Genomic DNA, 22,921 nt, shown 5'->3' on the forward strand with positions numbered 1-22,921 from the left:
ATGATACTCAGATCACCTTTTAAAAAATTCTTAATAATGTAGATAATTTGGACGTTTTGGTTTTCATTTTTTGAGTCTTTGCAAAATGGCTAGTTAAAAATCATGCTTTTATTATGATATGCAATTGTACTAGAACCTTTTAGTTTTCATTTCTTGAATCTTTTTTAAATGACTGGTTAAAAATCATGCTTTTATCATGATATGCAATTGTATTAGAAGAAGCTCTGATTCTAACTTTTTTCTTCTAAAAGATGATTTAAAATAATTGTCTATTTGCAATTTAAACATTTGAAATTTTATAATAAACTAAGAGCAATTGAGTACTTAAACTTTCTTCATGCCATCAACCCAAAGAATAGTAAAAAAATGTTTAAAATAACTAACATCTGGGGCTAAAAATTGATTTTAATTATTTTTATGGTATTTTATTAATAAATTTTCTTGCTATTTGATTTTTTTTATTATGGAAAGCTTATAAACATGCACAAAATTAAAATGACATAACACACCTTCACGTGCCTTCCCTCGGTTCCATAACTATCAGCATTTTGTGGAACTAGTTTTACCCTGTTACACATTTTTTCTTGGAGTATTTTAAATTCATGAAATACATATTATATATTTTTAATAGATAAGCACTTTATCACACCTAACAAAATGGGGAAAGAATTGATTTATTTTCAGTTGTTGATTTTTAATCCCTGTAAAGGTCTGTATGCTTTGGAGCTTATAGGGGAAATTGGAGAAATTGCTTAAGTATAAAAGACCACAGAGGTCAAAGGTGCTATTTTCCAATTCCAGTTGTGACTGAAACCCCAAGGAGAATGATGTCACAGAATCTTGAGAGCTGAGGAGACTTTGCAGATAACTTGTCCAACACCATCATTTTATGGTGTGCTTGGCATTTTGTTTAAGCTTGGCATATAGTAAGTGGTAGGACTAGAACTAAAACTTGGAACTCTGATTCCAAGGCTAGTGTCTATTCAATTGCATGGTGTCTCTGTGTAAATCCATGTACACTGCCCTTTCTTTTTAGCTTATCAGTCATTCAGTGTCTCACAAGAAATTTGCTGGTCAAATCCCTCTAAAAAATGCAAAAATAACAGCAAACTTCAATCAGAATTTTAGAATTTAGGTTAAAATGTTCTTTTAAACTACTGGAACGTGTAGCCAATATATTTGGATAATTTTTTTTCATTCTTATACATTTGTCTCTGGCAGAATATATTTGTGCATCGTCTATATTGATGGGAACATCAAAGTGAGTATTTCTTGTTCTGTGTCCTCTAAAACATAAAGTTAATGGGAATGAGCAAACCTCAGCAGGAAACTATATCTGCTTTTGAAAAAAATAAGTGAAATGTTTTACAAAAAAGCATGAAATATACTTTAAAAAACATTTCTACAGATTAAAAATGATCTAGCATTCATTTCCTTATTTATGAAAATATTTCCTTTCCTTTTAATTACTAAGTATTTCTTTTCATTTTAATTATAAGAGGAGTCTTTGGTGACTGTTGGTACTAAAAAGATATTACGTTCATTTCAAAAGTTTGTAAAAAAAGTTATATTCCATACTATTATCCTTCACATTATTATTAATATACATTATTGATAACAAATGTATTATGTTCATTTTTAGCAGAGTAACAGTTTTTAATGATAAAAATAAAAAATTGTTTTAGCAGTAAATAATGAAAATCATTTTTTGGACTAAACTGATCTGCTTAATGAAAAGCAGAATTCTATTCACCATTTGATTTTTTAAAAATAAAATGTTTATTGATAAATATAACACAAAAACATAAAACATTATAAAGCAAATATATGCCTTAGTGAATTATTAGCCATTTGATTTTGATAAATTGCAATTTGATGTTTTTCCTTACATTAATGTTAACTTACCCTTTATGACATAGCACAGGAGAGAATTAAGTACTGTTTGAACAAAGGGAAGGTACAAATACTGACCTCACTAGATTTGCAAAGTCATGTGGAGAAAATATTGCAAGGGTTGGTGCTACAATGTTACACTATTTTGTTTATTTTTCCATCTCAAAGTTCCTTCCTAATATTCAGTTTACATCAAAGACTGGAGAAATTTGGGCACACTCCTGAATTTTGTAAAATGAGATAGCACCACCACCCAAATCTAACCCCTCCAGAAAGGGGAGGGAGGACTTTTTAAATGTTAAACCAAGAAAGACCTCTTTGATAAAGTGATGGAAATCAGGAAGAAAACACCAGCTCTCTCTTGGGAAAGGCTTGTTCAGGTTGCCTAGGGGCCTTTGACTGTACAAGTTCTTTTTGTTTTCTTCCAGAAACGGGTTTAATGAAAATCGACAGAAAAGAGCTCTTTTAGCAGCACAGGTAGGTTATGCTTCAGGTGGAGGGAGAGGCAGAGAAATAATCCATTCTGTTTTGGACTCTGCTGTCACTTCAACAATGAGACCTTTGTGGAGGGGAATAAAATGCTAAGAACAAGACAGGAAGGAGGAGGAAGAAGCAAAGTAACCTCTATTGCTTTTCTACGACCATCGAATTCATGCTCAGGTCACATCGACTTGTTTGGAATAAAATACATTTTTTTTTTTCTATTCAGCTCAGTTACCTACTAATAGGCTTGAGGCATTTAATTCCATGCACTTGCCAGAAAATGAGAAGTAGTTTAAAAATTAAGCACAATATCAGTTAGGACAATGACAACAGTATAATGTACATGGAAAAAGGGGCCGAAAAAGGTGTAAATAATATGAGTTAAATACTGCAAAAGGGCATCAGATATGTCCTAATGTCCTGACAGAAAGTTTTTATAATGTCTGATAAATCTAAATTGTGGGTGTCTCTGAATAGGTAACTTTCTTTTGGAGGGGCAGCGTAGCACTGCATTTGAGGAGACCTTCTTGCCCGGGTGCCTTTATATGAAGGATAATTGCAATTTCTTCAAACTGGTTGGAATGCTCACTCAAATGGATGGGTTTAAAAGTATTTCTCTATAAAAGATGGATGGTAAAATACAGAATCCTAACTTAGTAAAGGCATTTCTTTGAAAAGGAATATGATTTGAGTATTTACGTAGCAGACAGCTTGAATATTCAAGGAAGCCTTTGTTAAATGTTGAATTGCAAATAGTTTTTATTAGCGTTTTGTGATAGATGTCTGAATTTGTGTATTTTATAGTGTTAATTGAAGATAATTAGTAGTTAAATAGAAGACAGACCTGATATGCTGTTGTGTCTGGTTAGAAGACAGAACTGATTTGTTCTTATCAAGAGTAGAGACCTTTTTTTTGTTCCATTGTTACTGGAAAGGGGTCCTGACCCAGATCCCAAGAGAGGGTTCTTGGTTCTCATGCAAGAAAGAATTTGGGGCAAGTCCACAGAGTAAAGTGAAAGCAAGTTTATTAAGAAGGTAAAGGAATGAAAGAATGGCTACTCCATAGGCAGAGCAGCGGCATAAGCTGCTTGATTGAGTATACTTGTAGTTATTCCTGATCATATGCTAAACAAGAGGTGAATTATTCATGACTTTTCCAGGAAAGGGACAGGAATTTCCCAGAAATAAGAGTTCCTCTTCCTTTTAGACTATATAGGGTAACTTCCGGATGTTGCCAGGGCATTTGTAAACTGTCATGGCGTTGGTGGGAGTGTCTTTTAGCATATTAATGCATTATAACTAGAGTATAATGAGCAGTGAGGACAACCAGAGGTTACTTTCATTGCCATCTTGGTTTTGGCAGGATTGGGCCGGTTTCTTTACTGCAGGGTCTTTATGACCTGTATCTTGTGATGCCAGTCCTGCTGACCTCTTATCTCATCTTGTGACGAAGAATGCCTAACCTCTTGGGAATGCAGCCCAGCAGATCTCAGACTCATTTTACCCAGCCCCTATTCACGGTGGAACCACTCTGGTTGGAGCGCCTCTGACGCCAGAATAGGCAAAGGGTTGTCTATGGAATGGAAATACATTTTATTTTTCTTAAAAAGAGTGTTTTGTGTACTAATATACTTAAGTGTCAAATTGGGGTTATACTGTTGTCCATTTAGATGTTTTCAGAATTTGCATACTTTACTCCCTTTTAGTGAGAATGAAGAGCAGGAGACTTGTACTACTTCCTAAGGCTAGAAAACATGTGTCAAAATCATTTATTTTCTGAACAATTTTTAAAAGAAGAGCGGGCAATGAGGTCATAATCTTGCACTGAGCTGTTTAGAATTGGAATTTCATGTGTTACAAGGCCATTCTTATCCATACATTCACTCTTCTGCTCTAGGAAAACAGAGCACCAGTGGGTAGATAAGTGCGCAAATAAGGACTCAGAAATATGTTGGCAATGAGGTGAGCAAGAAAGGGTAAATGCAGACTTCTGTAAATAGTGTATTTGTGCGCTGCAGTGATTTCCCATCTAAAGACTGTATTTCCCTGGGCCTCTCTCCATCCTGTGGAGATGTAATCAGGAAGGAGGAAGGGTGGGCTGTCCTCTTATCAGTCATGTGAATACATGCACCTACTGCCTGGGACTTTTTTGCATTGGCATTACATTCCAAAAGTTCCTTTCCTGAAAGCAGGCCCTAAGACATAGACTTAGGTGCAGGTCATTTATTTGGAAAGTGTACAAATAAAGGAGAAAGGAAAATGATGTGAAGAAGGGAGAAAATAAAACATGGGGTGCATTAATGAGGGGCTTTCTGCTGTAGGCAGCTGGAGCTCAGTCTTACTGGAGACTTTCTGAAGAACCATGTAGAATGTGTCCTAGAATAATTTCTAGGTTGAGGGAAACCTCTGGAGAGCCTAAAATCTCCAGGAAGGCACTTTCTATAGTCTTTTCTGCTTGGACTCTGCCCTCAGGCAAAGACAGAAAGAAGCTAGTGCTGAAGTTGGAGGCTTTCAGTGTGCACAGAAATCCAGATGAATTCCAAGGTGAATTCAGAGGTGGGCTGAGAGGATGTGGGGAGAGGCATCAACAAAGTCTGCTGCAGTCGTGGCTCTAAACACCCTTGGGAGACAGATTCCCATTTGAACCATGTCTCTTTTTTCAGTTCAGTTGGTATTTGTTGATGACATACCAAGGACAGTGAGATATAAACAAGAATAGCAGTGCCTGTTATCTAGAAACTCCATCTGTTACGGAGGTGGGCTTATGAAGAAGTCATTTCTGTGCAACTGGTTCATTGAATCCAAGACAACCTCAATCACTTACCATTATTTATATGACATAAAAAATAAATATGCTCCAATTATAAATGTAAGATGCCATTCTGAGTTCAAATATGTCAATAAATAAATAAATAAAATCTGCATGTCACACCTTAGCCTTGGTGAAATGTATCATGATGTATGGGATGCTGGATAAATAGGATGTTGTTGTAGCCAGAGAGGTGGTGTGCTAGGGAGTCATTCTAATTTCCATAAAGGAGATGTGGATTGAGTTAGGTCAAAGGATATGAAGCAAAAAACAAATTATATATTTTTATCTTGCTGTGTTATCCAATGTTTTCAGTTTTTGCCAATAATAAAAACAGGTAGCATGTTTACAAGTCTTTTTTTTTTTTTTTTTGAGAGAGAGTTTTGCTCTTCTTGCCCAGGCTGGAGTGCAATGGCCTGATCTCCGCTCACTGCAACCTCCGCCTCCTGGGTTCAAGCTATTCTCCTGCCTTAGCCTCCTGAGTACTGGGATTATAGGCACATACCACAAACCCTGGCTAATTTTCTGTATTTTTAGTAGAGATGGGGTTTCACCATGTTGGTCAGGCTGGTCTTGAACTCCTGACCTCAGCAGATCCACCCACCACGGCCTCCCAAAGTGCTGGGATTATAGGTGTGAGCCACCGCGCCCGGCCTGCATGTTTACAACTCTTATTATGTGCCTGGCACTATTCTTGGTGCGTCACTCACATCATTTCACTGAATCCTCACAATTCTGTGAGGCAGGTACTTTTATTTTATAGACTGGGAAACTGAACCTGAGCGGGTTGAATAATTTGTTCAAGGCGATAGGCCCTATGAGGTAGAAGTCATTATAGAGTAGAAGTCATTATACACTTTTAGTGAGTATCAGAGATGACTGGCTTCCATTAAAGGGATAGACATAAATCATTTTGGAGCCAAAGGAAGAAGGTTTTGGTGTCCAGTAATATCCAGGGCTGTGTTAGATTTAGGCAGCCAGAAGCAATGTGGCTGAAGAGAGAATAAGACTTGCTGTCTTGAGGGAATTGAGGTCATAGACTGTTGTTGCATCTAATTTAGTTTGAAGGCAGAGGCAAGAACAAAAAGGGGAGATTGAACAGTGAGGATAAGACCTGGGAGTATTGAGAACAGGAGACAATGAACTTGAAACCATTGTGTGGGGCAAAGAGTTTAGAAAGAAATCTTCAAATAGTGAGAGAGTGTGTCTTTTATATAGCATGGGCTGACATGATGGCACACGCCTGCAGTCCCAGCTACTCAGGAGGCCGAGGCAGGAGGATCGCTTTGAGTCCAGGAGTTAAGCCCAGCCCAGGAAACACAGCGAGACCCCATCTCTTAAAAAAAAAAAATGATATAGCACGGGTAGATTTTCCTGTTGAAGTAAAAAGTACTGAGATGGAAAATGTCAAAATAAAACTTCACATAAGGGAGACTAGAATCTGCTGAGAAACAACTCTGTTCCTGAAGTCACATGGCTCATTTTCCCATCCTTCTTATCTTTCCCCCTTCTTCAGTTTTTCTAATATCATCTGCTACTTAATTTGACAATTATTTGGCAAGTTTTGGGTGTGTTTATTCTGGTGAAATATAAGTGCTATTGGAAAGAATATTGCCCCAGCCCATACACTCAATTGGTATGGAGTTGGAATAATAATCCACAATTCATTAGTTTTTAGTAAGCCACAACTATTTGCTACTTAGCCATATAGATCTTTTAAAAACCTTAAAATTTCATCTGGATTGCTTAGATTGATTGACATAAATCTCTTTTTTGCTAATTTTCTGTGTGAGGCACTATGTATGTAAGCTTCACGTACATGGCTTTAATTCATCATCCTAACTATACAACGAGGGAAGTGCCATTATTGTTCCCCTTTTACAGATGAGTAAACAGAGGCACTAAGAGGTTAGGAAACTTGCCTAAGGGTAAGTAATTACGGAGTCAGGATTCTAATCCAGCTTCGTTTGATTCAAAATTCATGCTGTTTACCACTACTCTGAACTACCTTGGGCTCTATAAAAAGATATATTTAAATGCTAAATGACGAGTTAGTGGGTGCAGCACACCAACATGGCACATGTATACATATGTAACAAACTTGCACGTTGTGCACATGTACCCTAAAACTTAAAGTATAATAATAATAAAAGAAAAGAAAAAAAAAAGAAAGAAAAAAATGTTCTATGAACTTTAAAGTGTCAGTCAGCTCTTTGGAGCCTGAAGGTGACACACTGGCACCGAAAGAGCAGATGCTTCTGTGGATGTTTTCTTTACCGATTGGTGTGCAGGCAGGCAGGACATCACCGTCTGTTGGTCTGCCAGCCCCATGCATTTTTTTTTCCAAATCTATCTGCACCTGGAAGTGTCAGAGAATTGCTATTTCTGCAGGCAAAGCAGTCAATTATTCCAAAGGTTAGACTCCAACCAGACTCCTTTCATGAGGTTGCGAGGTGGGTGGAGGGATTGGGGGCTGGGGGAAGACTGGATGATGGGAAGGGGAGGGAGGATGGGAAGTGAGAACAGAACAGAGAGCAGACAAAGTAAATATAGACTTGTCGAAGTCATGTAAGAGGCAAAATCAAGACTTGAATCAGGTCTTCTAACCACAACCTCAGAGGAACCCTTTCTGCCTCATGGAGATGATAAGCCTCAATAACCCCAGAAAATATAAAGTCAGCACTTTATCATTTCTGTATTTGTAGCTATTTTCTAGATTTGCCAGTTTGCATGTTTGGCTTGAATTAAATAATTTAACTGTCTTGCATTCTCATTTCTTTCTTTCAAAGTTTGAAGCTACTTCTCCAAGATACTTTTTCCATGATGCTATTAATTGGGGTGAGAGCAAAATAAAAGGTCAGTGTTTATACTTAGGTTTTCATATTTGCTTTCTCAGAAAATCCCTTTGGGGGATATATTGAATCAAGTATTTATTGTTTCCATATACCACATGAAGGAAAGTGAGCCAGGATGGTAGTAATACTTAGTAATAATTTAAGCTCACTTCTTAGAGAAATTTGAATTGTTTCTGAGAATAACCAGGGCCAAACATTTAGACAAACCTGATAACTGCATGACCAGGGAAGATGTCACTGGATATAAGAAACTATTTTTTTGTGAATCAATTACTTGCTCTTTGATCCCTGTTTTTTGTTACCAATTCCCCATTTCCATTAAGCAGAATGCTGATGGTAGTTTGAAATTTAATTTGAGTGGTAACTATGAAATAGAAACTATCACTGTTGTGTTTAAAATAACAATGATCCTCACTAGTTTTCATTTGATATTTGTTTTCAGGAGAATAAGCAGGACTGTAAATACATTTTTAAAGGCAATACATTTGTTTATCTAAATATTTAACATCTCTTCATCAGAAAAATGCAAGACTGTTGATCTAAGATAAACTGCAAATACAGATGTGCACCTAGTGGAAAAAACTGCATTTAAGTTTATGAAAAACATCATTTTTTTTCTACCCGTATTTATGGACTAAGTTAAAACAGCATATTTTTTCCTCACTTAAGATATACTTGGAGATTTGTGCATTTTGAAAAGTAAAGAGACATTTTAGATCAGTGGATCTTAAGGTGGAGAGGAATCATAAAGGTTTTCGAATTCTTGCCTTCGGCAGAACTGTGGTCAAATGATCAATTATATAACTATCTTCTGGGAATTAAGATGTTCTGTAGTTCTCCTCATGTGTTAAATTCTTCCTGCTTGAGTTTTGCCAGTTGCCTCTTGTCCTCTCCTTATTAGAGGCAATTTTTTCACTGATTCATTTGCATTTTTAAAACTCACTCAGGAGATGATGGTAAAATTAGGGTTAGAGCTCACAGTTACTTGCTTTCTCTTTTTAACATAATTTGTTGGGACAATTTTATAATTTTTCTTTCTATGAAAGAAAGAATATTTTTGGTGACAGCAGTGACTTTGGCTTCTGCTTCATCAAAATTTAAGTATAGATTTCTTTTTTTTTTTCTCTTTCTTTTTTTTGTTTTTTTGAGACAGTCTTGCTCTGTCACCCAGGTTGGAGTGCAGTGGCGCGATCTCGGCTCACTGCAACTTCTGCCTCCTGGATTCAAGCGATTCTCCTGCCTCAGCCTCCTGAGTAGCAGGGATTACAGGTGTCTACCACCATGCCTGGCAGCAAAGGTTTCAAAGAATGTGTCATTTGTAATTGAGCCTGAGGATTAATATACAAACCTCAAATGAAATGTTTAATCATTCTCTTCAAAAGCAGGAGTCTCCCTTTGAGTTTTATGCTTTGCCTGATCCCTCAAGTTAATGATCGACCCGATTCTTTTTTTGTTGTTGTTGAGACAGAGTCTAGCTCTGTTACCCAGCCTGGAGTGCAATGGTGTGATCTCGGCTCACTGCAACCACCACTGCCCGGGTTCAAGTGATTCTCCTGCCTCAGCCTCCCATGTAGCTGGGACTACAGGCATGCACCACCACACCCAGCTAATTTTTGTGTTTTTAGTAGAGATGGAGTTTCACCATGTTGGCCAGGCTGGTCTCGAACTCCTGACCTCAAATGATCTGCCTGCCTTGGCTTCCCAGACTGCTGGGATTACAGGCGTGAGAGACCCTATTCTTTAATAGAGTGTTTGCTCCTGGAAGAGGAGCTGATGGGATGTGCAGCCAGCGCCAAACTCTGTCAACGGAATCATCTGCAGCTTGTGTATTTCTGGTTCTCATCATCTGGGACAGAGATTCCTTACATGGGAACTTGACCTTTGAATTGCTTGAAAGGAGCTAACCTTTGCTCTCAGGGTAGTCTGAGATGTGAAAGCCTGCCTTTCTTGCTTCACAGCACACATAATAAAATGAACTAGATAGAGACTTGTTGGGTTTAGTTCTTTAGCTTAGCAAGGCAAGAGGCCGAGAGTTCTGTTTAAGTTAATAGTGATTACAATTTGTCCAAGCTATATCTTGACATATTATACTTAAAAGAACAAATGGATGCCACAAGATAACTTTTTTTTTTTTTTCCCCCTCAGGTTCTTGTCCTTATGAATGCCTTAATGGAGCTTTCTGTTCTAAGACTGGAACATGTGACTGTCAAATATTTCAGGCTCTTGGGACAAGATGCCAGATCAGTAAGTTTCAGGGATGCTTATGAGATAATTATGAGATACCAAGGAGAAAATTAAGGCATAATTTGCTATAATAATGTTCATCCATTGGGAGTTGTATATTAACTAGAGAGCCCACAATTCATTCTCAGTAATTTGACGTAATTTAGAAACAATGTAAAACAAAAGTAGATAGGGCCACTTTCCCTTCTCATTGAGCTGTCTTATTGTTTCAAGTATTTTTTCTACTTTCTATAGTAATAGCCTATTATTATTATTATTATTTTTTGAGACAGAGTCTCACTCTGTCACTCAGGCTGGAGTGCAATGGCACGATCTTGGCTGACTGCAATCTCTGCCTCCCAACCTCAAGCGATTCTCCCACCTCAGCCTCCGTAGTAGCTGGGACTACAGGTACCCACCATCATGTCCGGCTAATTTTGGTATTTTTGTGGAGATGGGGTTTCACCATGTTGGCCAGGATGGTCTTGAACTCCTGAACTCAGGTGATCCTCCCATCTTGACCTCCCAAAGTGCCAGGATTACAGGCGTGAGCCACTGTGCCTGGCCAGTAATAGCCTATTAAAACCAGGTTCTCATTCATCTCTCTTTTGCTTTATAAAATAGATTTATTATTTGGAGCCAGTCATTCTTTTGGACCTTTAATTAACTGGACACTTTGTATGTAAAAAAATAGTATTGAGACTTCTTCGAGGGCAAGGGCTTTTTTTTTTTTTTTTAAATCTTTTATCCACAGTGTCTAAGATAGGATTCTATGTCAATAATAATCAAAAAATATTCATTTGTTTAATCGATATTTACTGGCATCTAGATCCCAGGCTAGGCATTGGGGATGCAACGGTGAATAATACAAACATGTTCCTGTCCTCTTGGAGGCTGCAGTCTAGAGAAGGTGATAAATACACAACAGATACACAATAATTAAACTTGTTACAGGTGCTGTAAAGTACAAGATGCTATGAAAAAATGAAGCAGAGGTGGGGCATACTGTCAGGGAAGACTGCCTGAATAATGAATAATTCTATGTTTTTTCCTGAAAAGGCCACAGTTGTCCAAGGCTAATAAATTTAGGTGGGAATCACAAAAATACAAGATGTAAAGAGTCACCCTTACCTTTATGCCCCCCACCCAGAGTGTATCAAAATGTTTTACATGTATTGAGTGCTCAGTGAATGTTACTGATTTTCATATTATTCTAAAGAGAAGAATTTAGAAAACAAAAATTGAATAGAAGATTATCTACAAGGGTAAGAAAAAAAGGTAGGCATGACAATAGGAGATACAGTTGTATGATTTAAGATAAATATTGCTTGAAATTTGGCCAGTTTGAGGTCATGAATTGTTAAATTCCAGCATACCTTTTTTTTTTTTTTTGGAGACAGAGTCTTACTGTCACCAAGGCTAGAGTACAGTGGCGCAATCTTGACTCACTGCAACCTCCGCCTCCTGGGTTCTAGCGATTCTTGTGTCTCAGCCTCCTGGGTAGCTGGGATTACAGATGCGTGCCACCCCACCATGCTGGCTAATTTTTTGTATTTTAGTAGAGACGGAGTTTCACCATGTTACCCAGGCTGGTCTTGAACTCTTGAGCTCAGGCAACCTGCCCACCTTGGCCTACCAAAGTGCTAGGATTACAGGTACAAGCCACCACTCCAGCCAAATTCCAGCATACTTTGAATGACTAATGCTGCCCACATCCAGGTCCCAGACACGTAAATATGACTTATTTTTGTCAATAGTTATTTTTCTCTGTGGATACCATAAAAAGACGTTTTTGAAAGACTAGAACACTCTGATGCTGTATATGCTAATCTTTAGGACACTCAGTGGTGACATTTCTCTTTTTTCTGAGCCATCTTACTTACTTTATTACTATCACCTTTTACTGAATTATTTTCCATACTCCTTTTTTTCTTCTAGAATCTTTCTTTGAAAACAAAAGTTAAGAAACTTTCTAACATAAATCTTTTCTTCATAACTACTTGGAGACCCTGTTTTTCTTCAGGGGAGTTTGATAGTTTTGAGAGCAACTGGTAATTTTATGTTAGTTATTTCTTCCTGTGTTATAGACCAAGGAAGGAAATTTGAATGAAAATTAGAATCATTTACCATGACTGACTGAACATTGCTAGAAACGTGTAATTTATTTTGTCTACAAAATATTATCCTGTTTCTTTTCAGTCCCAAACATGGGCAACGGCAGAGATGGGATTTGTAAAACCTGGGGACAGTATCATTTTGAAACATTTGATGGCATCTACTATTACTTCCCAGGAAACTGTTCTTATATTTTTGCAAAGGACTGTGGTGATTTGGAGCCTCGGTACACTGTATGGGTAGGTGATTGTAGGACATGATTAACTTAAAAATATTATCTCTGGAAAAGTACGTATTTTAAAAGTACTGGGCAAATGATGCAAAATATATACTAATAATAGAATGAATACTTATTTTGAAGAGGGTCTGGGTTCAGTTACGAACCATATTACTCACACTTCCTTCCTTCCAGATACTTCCAGTGAGATATGTCCAGCTGGCTTAGTTTTTTGAAATGACACCCTCAGTATGAACCAGAGGCTAACATTTATAAAATGGAGTATATGAGTTACATAAGCACAGGCTATCGGATGTGAAGACTGACAGCTAATTGCTAGGTAGTTTGGTACTATATGACTGAACTCAGAGAATTAATTCTTAGTTGCAGAATTCTTGATTCAAATGAATTCTTAGGAGACCTCTCGAAAATATAAGCTTCAGAGTGGCTCTAGTTGAATAAGGATGTCAGGGACCTCTTTCTTTGCCTACTGTCTTCTGAATTTCTAGGTATTTCAATCACTACCGGGAAACTGCTATGTTGTTTGATTAAAAAGCTACAACTCTCCATAGCCAAAACATATTTGAATCTCTGTTATGCTTTCCCTTTTTACTTACGTTGGGGCTGCCTACGTTCTCCTCCTTTCTAAGGTGATGCAAATATTAAAAGTAGGCCCTGAAACTTCTTTTTTTCATAGGTTTTTAGGGGAAGAGATGGTGTTTGGTTACATGAGTAAGTTCGTTAGTGGTGATTTCTGAGATTTTAGTGCACTATCCCCTGAGCAGTGTACCTCGTACCCAATGTGTAGTCTTTTACCCCTCATCACCCCCCAGCCTTTCCCCTTGGTCCCCAAAGTCCATTGTATAATTCTTATCCCTTTGCATTCTCATAGCTTAGTTCCCACTTATGAGTGAGAACATATGATGTTTGGTTTTCTATTCCCGAGTTACTTCACTTAGGCTAATGCTTTCCAATTCCACCTAGGTTGCTGCAAATGCCATTATTTTGTTCCTTTTTATGGCTGAGTAGTATTCCATGGTGTGTGTGTGTATGTATATATATGTATATATATATGGCATATATGTATATATATGTATATATGGCATATATGTATATATATGTATATATATACATTTATGTATATATATGTATATATATGGCATATACGTATATATATGTGTATATATATGGCATATACGTATATATATGTGTATATATATGGCATATACGTATATATATGTGTATATATATGGCATATATGTATATATATGTGTATATATATGGCATATGTGTATATATATATATATCATATTTTCTTTATCCACTCATTGATTGATGGGCATTTGGGCTGGTTCCATATTTTTGCAATTGTGAATTGTACTGCTATAAACATGTGTATGCAGGTATCTTTTTTTGTATAATGACTTCTTTTCTTCTGGGGAGGTACCCAGGAGTAGGATTGCAGGATCAAATGGTAGATCTACTTTTAGTTCTTTCAGGAATCTCTGTACTCTTTTTCATAGTAGTTGCACTAGTTTAAATTACCAACAACAGTGTGAAAGTGTTCCCTTTTCACCACATCCACACCAACATCTATTATTTTTTGATTTTTAAATTATGGTAATTCTTGCAGGAATAAAGTGGTATTGCATTGTGGTTTTGATTTGTTTTTCTCTGATAATTAGTGATGTTGATCATTTTTTCATGTTTGTTGGCCATTTGTATACCTTCTTTTGAGAATTGTCTATTCATGTCCTTAGCTCACTTTTTGATGGAATTGTTTGTTTTTTTCTTGCTAATTTGTTTGAGTTCCTTGTAGATTCTGTATATTAGTCCATTGTTGGATACATAGATTGCAAAGATTTTCTTCCACTCTGTGACTTATCTGTTTACTCTGTTGATTATTTCTTTTGCTGCATAAAAGCTTTTTAGTTTAATTAAGTCTTGTCTGTTTGTATTTGTTTCTGTTGTATTTGCTTTTGGGTTCTTGGTCATGAATGCTTTGCCTAAGCCAATGTCTAGAAAGCTTTTCCAATGTTATATTCTAGAATTTGTATGGTTTCACGTCTAGATTTAAGTATTTTATCCATCTTGAGTTGATTTTTGTATAAGGTGAGAGATGAGGATCCAGTTTCATTCTTCTACATGTGGCTAGCCAATTATCCCAGCACCATTTGTTGAATAGGATGTCCTTTCCCCACTTTATGTTTTTGTTTACTTTGTCAAAAATTAGTTGGCTATAAGCATCTGGCTTTATTTCTGGGTTCTCTGTTGTTCTATATGACTGTTTTAATACCAGTACCATGCTGTTTTGGTGACTATGACCTTATACTATAGTTTGAAGTTGGGTAATGTAATGCCTCAAGCTTTGTTCTTTTTGCTTAGTCTTGCTTTGGCTATGTGGGCTTTTTTGGTTCCATATGAATTTTATGATTGTTTTTTCTAGTTCTGTGAAGAATGATGGTGGTATTTTCATGGGAATTGCATTGAATTTGTAGATTGCTTTTGGCAGTGTGGTCATTTTCACAATATTGATTCTACCCATCAATGAGCATGGGATGTGTTTCTATTTGTTTGTGTTGTCTATGATTTCTTTCAGCAGTGTTTTGTAGTTTTCCTTGTAGAGGTCTTTCACCTCCTTGATTAAATGTATTCTTAAGTATTTTAATGGTTTTTGCAGCTATTGTAAAAGGGGGTGAGTTCTTGATTTGATTCTCAGCTTGGCCACTGTTGGTGTTAGTAGGGCTACTGATTTGTGTAGATTAATTTTGTATCCTGAAACTTTTAGACCCTGAAACTTTTTAAGGCTACAAATCTTTGTGACCCAGAGAAGAAGCACAACTGGGTGACTATAGTCAATAATATCTTAATTGTACATTTTTAAATAACTTAAAAAGTGTAACTGGATTGTTTGTAACACAAAGGATAAATGTTTGAGGAGATGCATATGTCTTTCTCCATGATGTGATTATGTAACATTGCATGCCTATATCAAAACATCTCCTGTACCCCATATATATATGTATATACACCTACTATGTAACCACAAAAATCAAAAATAAAAAACTAAACAAAATAACAAATGTATTTAAAGTAAAGAAAAAAGAAATGAGATATATTGAAAGTTCACTTATGGGGCATAAGAATAAAAATTTAGAGGTCTCTTTAGATAGGGAAGTTGGTGAAATGCATCTTCTGTGCTTGCAGGTCTCCTGTTCTCAGTTCTCTCATTGTCCACTACTCCCCCACCCCTCACTTGTTTTCTCACTTGAATACCCTTTGACCTTCTCTTTAAAATGTTCTTGTTCAGTGTCCCACTCTTTTGAGGACTGAGGTGTCAACGAGATAACCTGTCCTTTGTTAGTAACACACAATGCTGAACTATGCCTCTGGAGTTAGTAGATATTGTTTCTACTTGGCCTTGTTTTGAGTAGTAAAATTTGCTTTCAAATAAATACGTCAATTTACTTGAAATGTCACTTTCCCCTTGATTATAAAAGCAGTTCATTTCTTTTGTAGAAAATTTGGAAAATTCAGAGAAGTCTGAAAAATATTAAAATTATCACTTAAGAGTTACCATTGGTTAACAGCTTCACCTATTTCCTTCTCAACATTTTCCTCTGAATTTTATACATACTTATAAAATTTAAATTATAGTTTTCTGTCCTACACTTTCAATTAATATTATGTCTTCAACTTCCTTCAATGTCAAATATTCTTGATACATCCAAATACAGTTAGCTGTATTTTTTCCAATTTCTGTAATACTCAAGTAAGTTAATGGTGTCCTATATTGGAAATTTAGATTTTTTTAAAATAGAATTTCAAAGGATATGTTGATAAACATTATCATACAGATATCCTTATCTATACCCCCGACTATTTTTTCCGTCTTTAAATTCTATTTTATTTTTATGAAAATAATATATGTGTATGGTGAAAGATTTCATCCCAGAATATATGGCAAAAAATAGCCTCTGCCTTCCTTCATCCTCCACCCTAGCAGAAGCCTGACTCACAAGAGACAATTACTTCAACTAATTTAGCTGTTTCTTCTGGTTTTTATCTTACACATCAAAATATGCCATTATCTCTTTATTTTTCAAAGTTAGGCCTTATTCCTTCACTTCCTATTATGGAAAATGAGAAATTATCTTAGTTATGCCACCTTCCTGCTCCTAACACACACACACACACACACACACACACACACACTTCCCTTCACTCCTCCTAATAGAGTTATGTCACCATTTTTGGTTAAGTAATTTATATTTTTTATATTATTGTCACTATGTAAATATTGTTTAGAGCTGATCCCAATAGGTTATGATGATTTTATGTCTCTACTTGTATATTTTTCTAGAGTAAACAGTTATCCCATTTTTTCTTTGCTGCATTCTCTTTACTCCAGTCACTAATATTTTTCCTAACTCTCTACCTCTATAAAACTCTTCAATATGGTCAGATGCATTAAGCAAGTTATCAGCTTCTCTTTTCCCTCATGAGACAATCCTTCCTCAGTTTTCCTTCCCATCTTTCAATCCAGACTAGTTGCTTTTGAAGTCTACTGTACACCTATCACTTGGGATTTCTTTTCATCATCCTACTGGAGAATTTTATTCTTCTCTCTCACCAGTTTTCCTCTTTCTTGGTTCCCACCAATGTCTAGTGGTCCTTTAACTTTGTTCATACTAGAGAGATAGGTTCTGAAAAGCTTATTGGATGCTCTGAATGTGTGGCCAGTGTTTGTAGTGGTGATTAAGCAAGAACCCATTTCCTCTTTGTTTACTCACTTATTTTAATTGACTAAGTTGGTTCCTGGAAAGGGAAGATACTTTCCTGGAAAGTGTGCATGGGAAGAGAATTTTTGAAGCCTTGATTTTAATTTAAAAATCACTTTCAGAATTTTAAATTTCAATTCACTCTGATTTCTGATCATTTTACATATAACCTTACTCAACCTCCAGAAATTTTTAGATCTTTTAATTCCCAGAGTTCTGAGATTTTGTAATTATGTGAATTTCCTTTCCCATTTTTTTGTGCTGGGCACTTGATGGGCTTTTATATTGGAGCTAATATATTGGAGCTCTGGGGTGGAGTGATCCCTTAATTTTCTCATTGATTCTTTCCTATTTTCCACCTTTTTCTTTTTTTGTTCTACATTTGGGATATTTCTGTCCAATTCTGAGATGTTTATCTTCTCACCTTTCTACTTCAGTTATACATTTCTCCTTTTATATTGTCAGTATTCAATTATTTGTTTTTATTCTTTGAATTTTGTTTTCAGCAACATTTTATTCTCAGGTCAAGGATGGCATATATAATTTTTCTCTCAGAAGATATCAACTATGTATTTTTAAAGTTTTTGGGTTTTTCTAAATTGTTTTTTATTTCTTTGATTCCCTTTCTTTTGTTTATTTGATGTCTTTCATGTCGCAGACTTTCATCAAATGACTAATGATTCATGAATATTTGTTCACATTTGAGAATAAGGCTCTAAAAGTGAATTGGAAACTCTGGAAATATGCATGGGAGCTTGTTGGACTACTGTGAGAGTGAGCAAGGATCTGCTTGTTTCATTAGATAAGCCCCCAAATATTAGGATCTATATGTCTTTTTTTCCATTTTGTTTCCCGAAAGAAGAATCCTCCAACATCTAGTCTGTCATCAGATGCTTGGATTCATGGATCCTGAGAACATTTTAGGCCTACTCTTCCCTCAGACTTTTATACTTGCTATTTCCTTTGCCTAGAATGGTATTCCAGATATCCCATATGGCTTTGTCTCTCTCACGCTCCATCTTTACTAGAATTTCATCTTTTCAGCAAGGCCTTCCTTGACCACTCACTCTGAAATTGCCCCCAGACCTTGACACATACCCTATCCCCTTTCCCTGCTTAATATTTCTCCTTAATATCATTTAACATAGTATATATTTTAGCTTCACATAGCTATATTTTCTATTAGCTGTTTTCCTCTAATAGAATACAAGTTTCATGAGGGCAGATAGTTTTGTCTGCTCTGTTGACTGCTCTATCCCCAGTACCTAGAACAGTGCCTGGTACATAATAAATGATCAATACAATTTGCTGATTAAGCATAAAACTAATATACATTAAATTACTACAATATTAAAACTATATTATTGAGGCTGGGCGTAGTGACTCACACCTGTAATCCCAGCACTTTGGGAGGCTGAGGTGGTTGGATCAGTTGAGGTCAGGAGTTTGAGACCAGCCTGGCTAACATAGTGAAACCCCATCTCTACCAAAAAAATACAAAAATCAGCCAGTTTGGTGGTACACGCCTATAGCCCCAGCTACTTGGGAGGCTGAGGCACGAGAATCACTTGAACCTAGGAGGCAGAGGTTTCAGGGAGCTGCGATCACACCACTGCACTCCAGCATGGGTGACAGAGAGAGGCTCTATCTCAAAAAACAAACAAACAAACAAAAACAAACAAAAAAACCCCAAAACAAAACCAAACGAAACAAAAAACCCCTATATTATTGATAATTTTTAAAGTCACTTTTAGGCTTAGAAAGTTCTTTTCCACCTCTATAGTTGTAATCTCTGTTTTCTTTCAGTTATGTCATGGTTTAGACATTTATACTTTACTTTTTGGACCTTTTGAAATTAATTTTGGTATAGGGTAAAATAATCTAAGCTTCCTCTTCTCTTTTCTTCCTTTCTTCTTTTCTTCCTTGCATTCTTTTTTTTAAACTAATTTTCCTATTAATTTTTTGAAAAATAATCTCTCTCTTCCCTAATGTGTCTGGCAATAAATAAAAATAAAATCAATTTTATTTTTAGTGAGTTCATGGTCACTTTTCAACCTTTAAATATTGCTTTGTGTAGCGCTCCATTCGAAGCTCTGTTTTATGATTCTCTAATAGGTAAAAAATACGGATGTAAAAATGACAAATGTGCTTCTTTGTGGCACTCTAGAGTTTTACTATTAGAACTAATTTCTCCCAAAGCATACCATGTACCTTGAGAATATTAACATCCAACATGCGAAGATTCAAATCGTTCAAAAATATGCTGATTAACTTGTATTTTAGGAAGTTAATTTTGTTGCCCAATTTCTGAGGTAAATATTTCTTTTCTCTCAGAAATCCCAAATGTAGTTATAACGTTGTAAAGTGTCATGGGACTAATGAAACTATATGATTGTAAACATACATTGTGGTTTTAGTAACTCAGATTTGTTGTTTGTTCCTATGCTTTCTTTTTGTTTTTCTCCCTTTAAGGTTCATAACAGTCCTAAATGCCTTGGTTCAGTGTATTCTTGTTATCGGTCAATCAGCTTGTTCTTTTCAAACCAAGAGGAAATTCGAATTTATGGTCATGAAATAAAAAAGAATGGAATCAGGTAGGATATGGGAAACAGTGAAATGTCAGTAACACCAGAAATTAATAGAATTTCCAAACATCACATGCTGGAAGTGAACTGTGGAGAGTAGGAAGAGAGGATTTCTCCAACAGTACTCTTAAAGGTATAACATACAGACATCAAAACTTCAGTAGGCTCTGAGGCCAACCAGGTGGTCAAGAGTACAGTAAGTTTACCCTTCCTAATGCTTGTGTGCAGAATATAAACATAGTATGTTTACATGGGTGGAGATGAGAGTCTCTCTCTCTCTCTCTTTTTTTTTCTGAGAGATTCAAGAGATACCTTAAGAGTATCTTAAGAGTTCAACTCTTGATTCTTTTTGCCCTCTTTCTTAAATATTTTCTTCTTTCTTTGAAGCAGAAACTTAAAAATCTATTTTCTTTTATTTGGAAAGGATTCTGGAAGTTCTTTCCAAGTTCGTGTGAATGGGTTTTGGGTGTCACTTGAGATTTTCCACGGACGTTCTGACAGACTGAGAGCCAACAACTGCCTGGCCTCGAATAGATCAGAGAGAAGTCCACTTCCAGTTTCCTATCTGCCAAAAATATGACATGAGAATTTTGGGGCAGGGGATGTTTTCGTATTTGGTGGAAGGTTTTTTTTTTTTTTTTTTTTTTTTATGTTTTAACCTAGAAATACTGCGGAATAATCTACCTTCCAATCTAAATAATTATAGAGAGACTCAGTTTTTAGTATTTCCTGGCTGGATTATGCCAGAACAAGTAAATTGTGGGCTGGAACAATTCTGTTTATTCAGAATTCACTAACAAGTGTTTGAACCATAGGAATTCTTTCCAGCGCAATGGCTTTATCAACCCGTGTTGCTTTTTCTGGGTTTAGATTCCTCAAAAGGCAGCAGGTGGTAGCAGAAAGGGCAGTGGACAGAGCACCAGGGGAGCCTTGAAACAGCCAGACAACCCAGAGCAGCTTCTCCCCTTGTCTGAGGCTTATTTTCTTGGTCAGCTGGGTTCTGTACTTCTCATTTTCCCATAAAAGAAAGTTTAGGCATTTGAGTAAGAAGATAATGCAGTTACACGTGTATTTCCTAGAGCTGAATTTAGATAGTCATTTAGGATTCTCTATATGGAATTTTGGGTAATACAATGGGCATTTAAAAAATTATCATGTTTTGTAAAACAGACTTGCCATTCAGATTGATTTTCAAGAATATTATTTCTTTATTAAAGCAGAAACATAATATTTAATTTTAACTCAGAGAAAGCATTTCTATGAGGATTTCAGATTGTGTGATAGAAAAAGGGTGGTCTTCTTCTTATTCAGCAATATTGCTTACACAAATGCTGTTCCTGGCTTGGGGCCTAACTCATAGCAAATGCTACAGAAATATTTGCCATAATAAAATCAAACATGTGGCTCTGTGCATGAAGCTTTACTTCTCTGGATTTCAGTTCTTTCACCTGTGAAATAAGGGGTTTCAGTACAAATGAATCCCTGAATACTTTTCAGCATTCAGTTCTGCATTCATTTAGGTTTACATTTTAATGTTTCCTGCCTAGGTTGCATGCTTTTCTTTGACCTATTGAATATTGTCTAGTTTGAACTATTATCTCCCATCTCCACTGGCATCCTTCTATGTTATAAACTTCAGGATAATCACAGTTTTCCACCTTTATTTTCAAAAACTGAGTATTTAATTAAATTTACTGTTAAAGAGACCAAATGACCAAGTGTCAAATGACCAAGCAAAAAATACACATAATAGTACAACTGTACTTCCATAAGATTAGCTTTCCATTACTCTGAGATATATTTATAAACATGATTCACTTCTTTTAAGTATAGTTTTTATAAACTTTGAAACCTAAAACAAGTGGTATTTCTTTAATGTTATTTCATATTGACTTTTACTATGAATTCCTCATATTTATAATTTTTAATAAGAATGTATTACGGCAGTAGTTAGCTAGAGTCTTTTTTATGTATTCTCCAATTTAAACATTTAGCTATTTTTCTAGTTTTGTAAATAATTCTCTGTAAATAAGTATCTGTAAAAATTTTTTTTGTGCAAATGGCTACAGATATTTTGAATTGTTTCTTTGGGGATTATCCCTTTGTTAATTAGCATGCTCAGTTTTGTAGTTTTTGGTCCATTAAGCCATGCTCTTCCTGGAAAGGAACTCACTAATTTGCAATTTTTGAAAGAAATGTATGAATATACCTATTAACCCATATTATTCACATTATGGTATATAATTTTTATTTGACATGGCTACCTTTTTAAAAAATATTTTTATTTTTATTTTTTTGAAACAGAGTCTTACTCTGTTGCCCAGTCTGGAGTGCAGCGACGTGATTTCAGCTCACCACAACCTCTGCCTCCCAGGTTCAAGCGATTCTCCTGCCTCAGCCTCCCAAGTAGCTGGGACTACAGGCACGCGCACCATGCCCAACTAATTTTTTTTTTTTTTTTGAAGTAGAGACGGGGTTTCACTATGTTGGCCAGTCCGGTCTCGAACTCCTGACCTTGTGATCCACCCACCTTGGCCTCCCAAAGCACTGGAATTACAGGCGTGAGCCACCGAGCCCAGCTGACATGACTATCTTAATAGAAATGAGTTTTTTCCAATTTCTGTAATTATTAGTACTTACTCTTTTTGGCAGTACTGATGGATGAAAGGATAATTGTGTTCTTTCAAAAGTATTCTAGGTGCTTTTAAAATATTCAATTGTTTAGTTCTCTTCAGTTACCTTATGTCACCCACTTCCTTTATAAGTGCATATGCTTGTGAAAAATGGAAAAATTAGACTTTGTATCAGGAGCTTAAATATTTTATGTGACCCTTGTTTAAATAGGCCAAAAGGTATCCAATTTAAAAATTTTGAGTATCACCTCTATGCAATACTGTATGACAAAGTACATTATATCCCTAATATTGTACTTTGTGGCATTAAATATGTAAGTTATAATT

At 36.0% G+C, this 22,921-nt stretch overlaps 1 protein-coding gene across 1 annotated transcript in view; it reads left to right on the top strand.

Moving 5' to 3' along the window:
• Window positions 1–22,921, top strand: part of OTOGL (otogelin like) — a 273,380-nt gene that overhangs the window by 113,656 nt on the left and 136,803 nt on the right. The window contains exons 6-11 of the mRNA XM_031016545.3: window positions 1,222–1,261; window positions 2,322–2,370; window positions 7,975–8,041; window positions 10,186–10,284; window positions 12,463–12,617; window positions 19,849–19,970. Of these exons, the coding sequence (XP_030872405.2) occupies window positions 1,222–1,261; window positions 2,322–2,370; window positions 7,975–8,041; window positions 10,186–10,284; window positions 12,463–12,617; window positions 19,849–19,970 (532 nt within the window). The remainder of the gene's footprint in view (window positions 1–1,221; window positions 1,262–2,321; window positions 2,371–7,974; window positions 8,042–10,185; window positions 10,285–12,462; window positions 12,618–19,848; window positions 19,971–22,921) is intronic.

Source organism: Gorilla gorilla, chromosome 10 (genome assembly GCF_029281585.2).
Source record: "Gorilla gorilla gorilla isolate KB3781 chromosome 10, NHGRI_mGorGor1-v2.1_pri, whole genome shotgun sequence".
Classification (NCBI taxonomy): domain Eukaryota; kingdom Metazoa; phylum Chordata; class Mammalia; order Primates; family Hominidae; genus Gorilla; species Gorilla gorilla.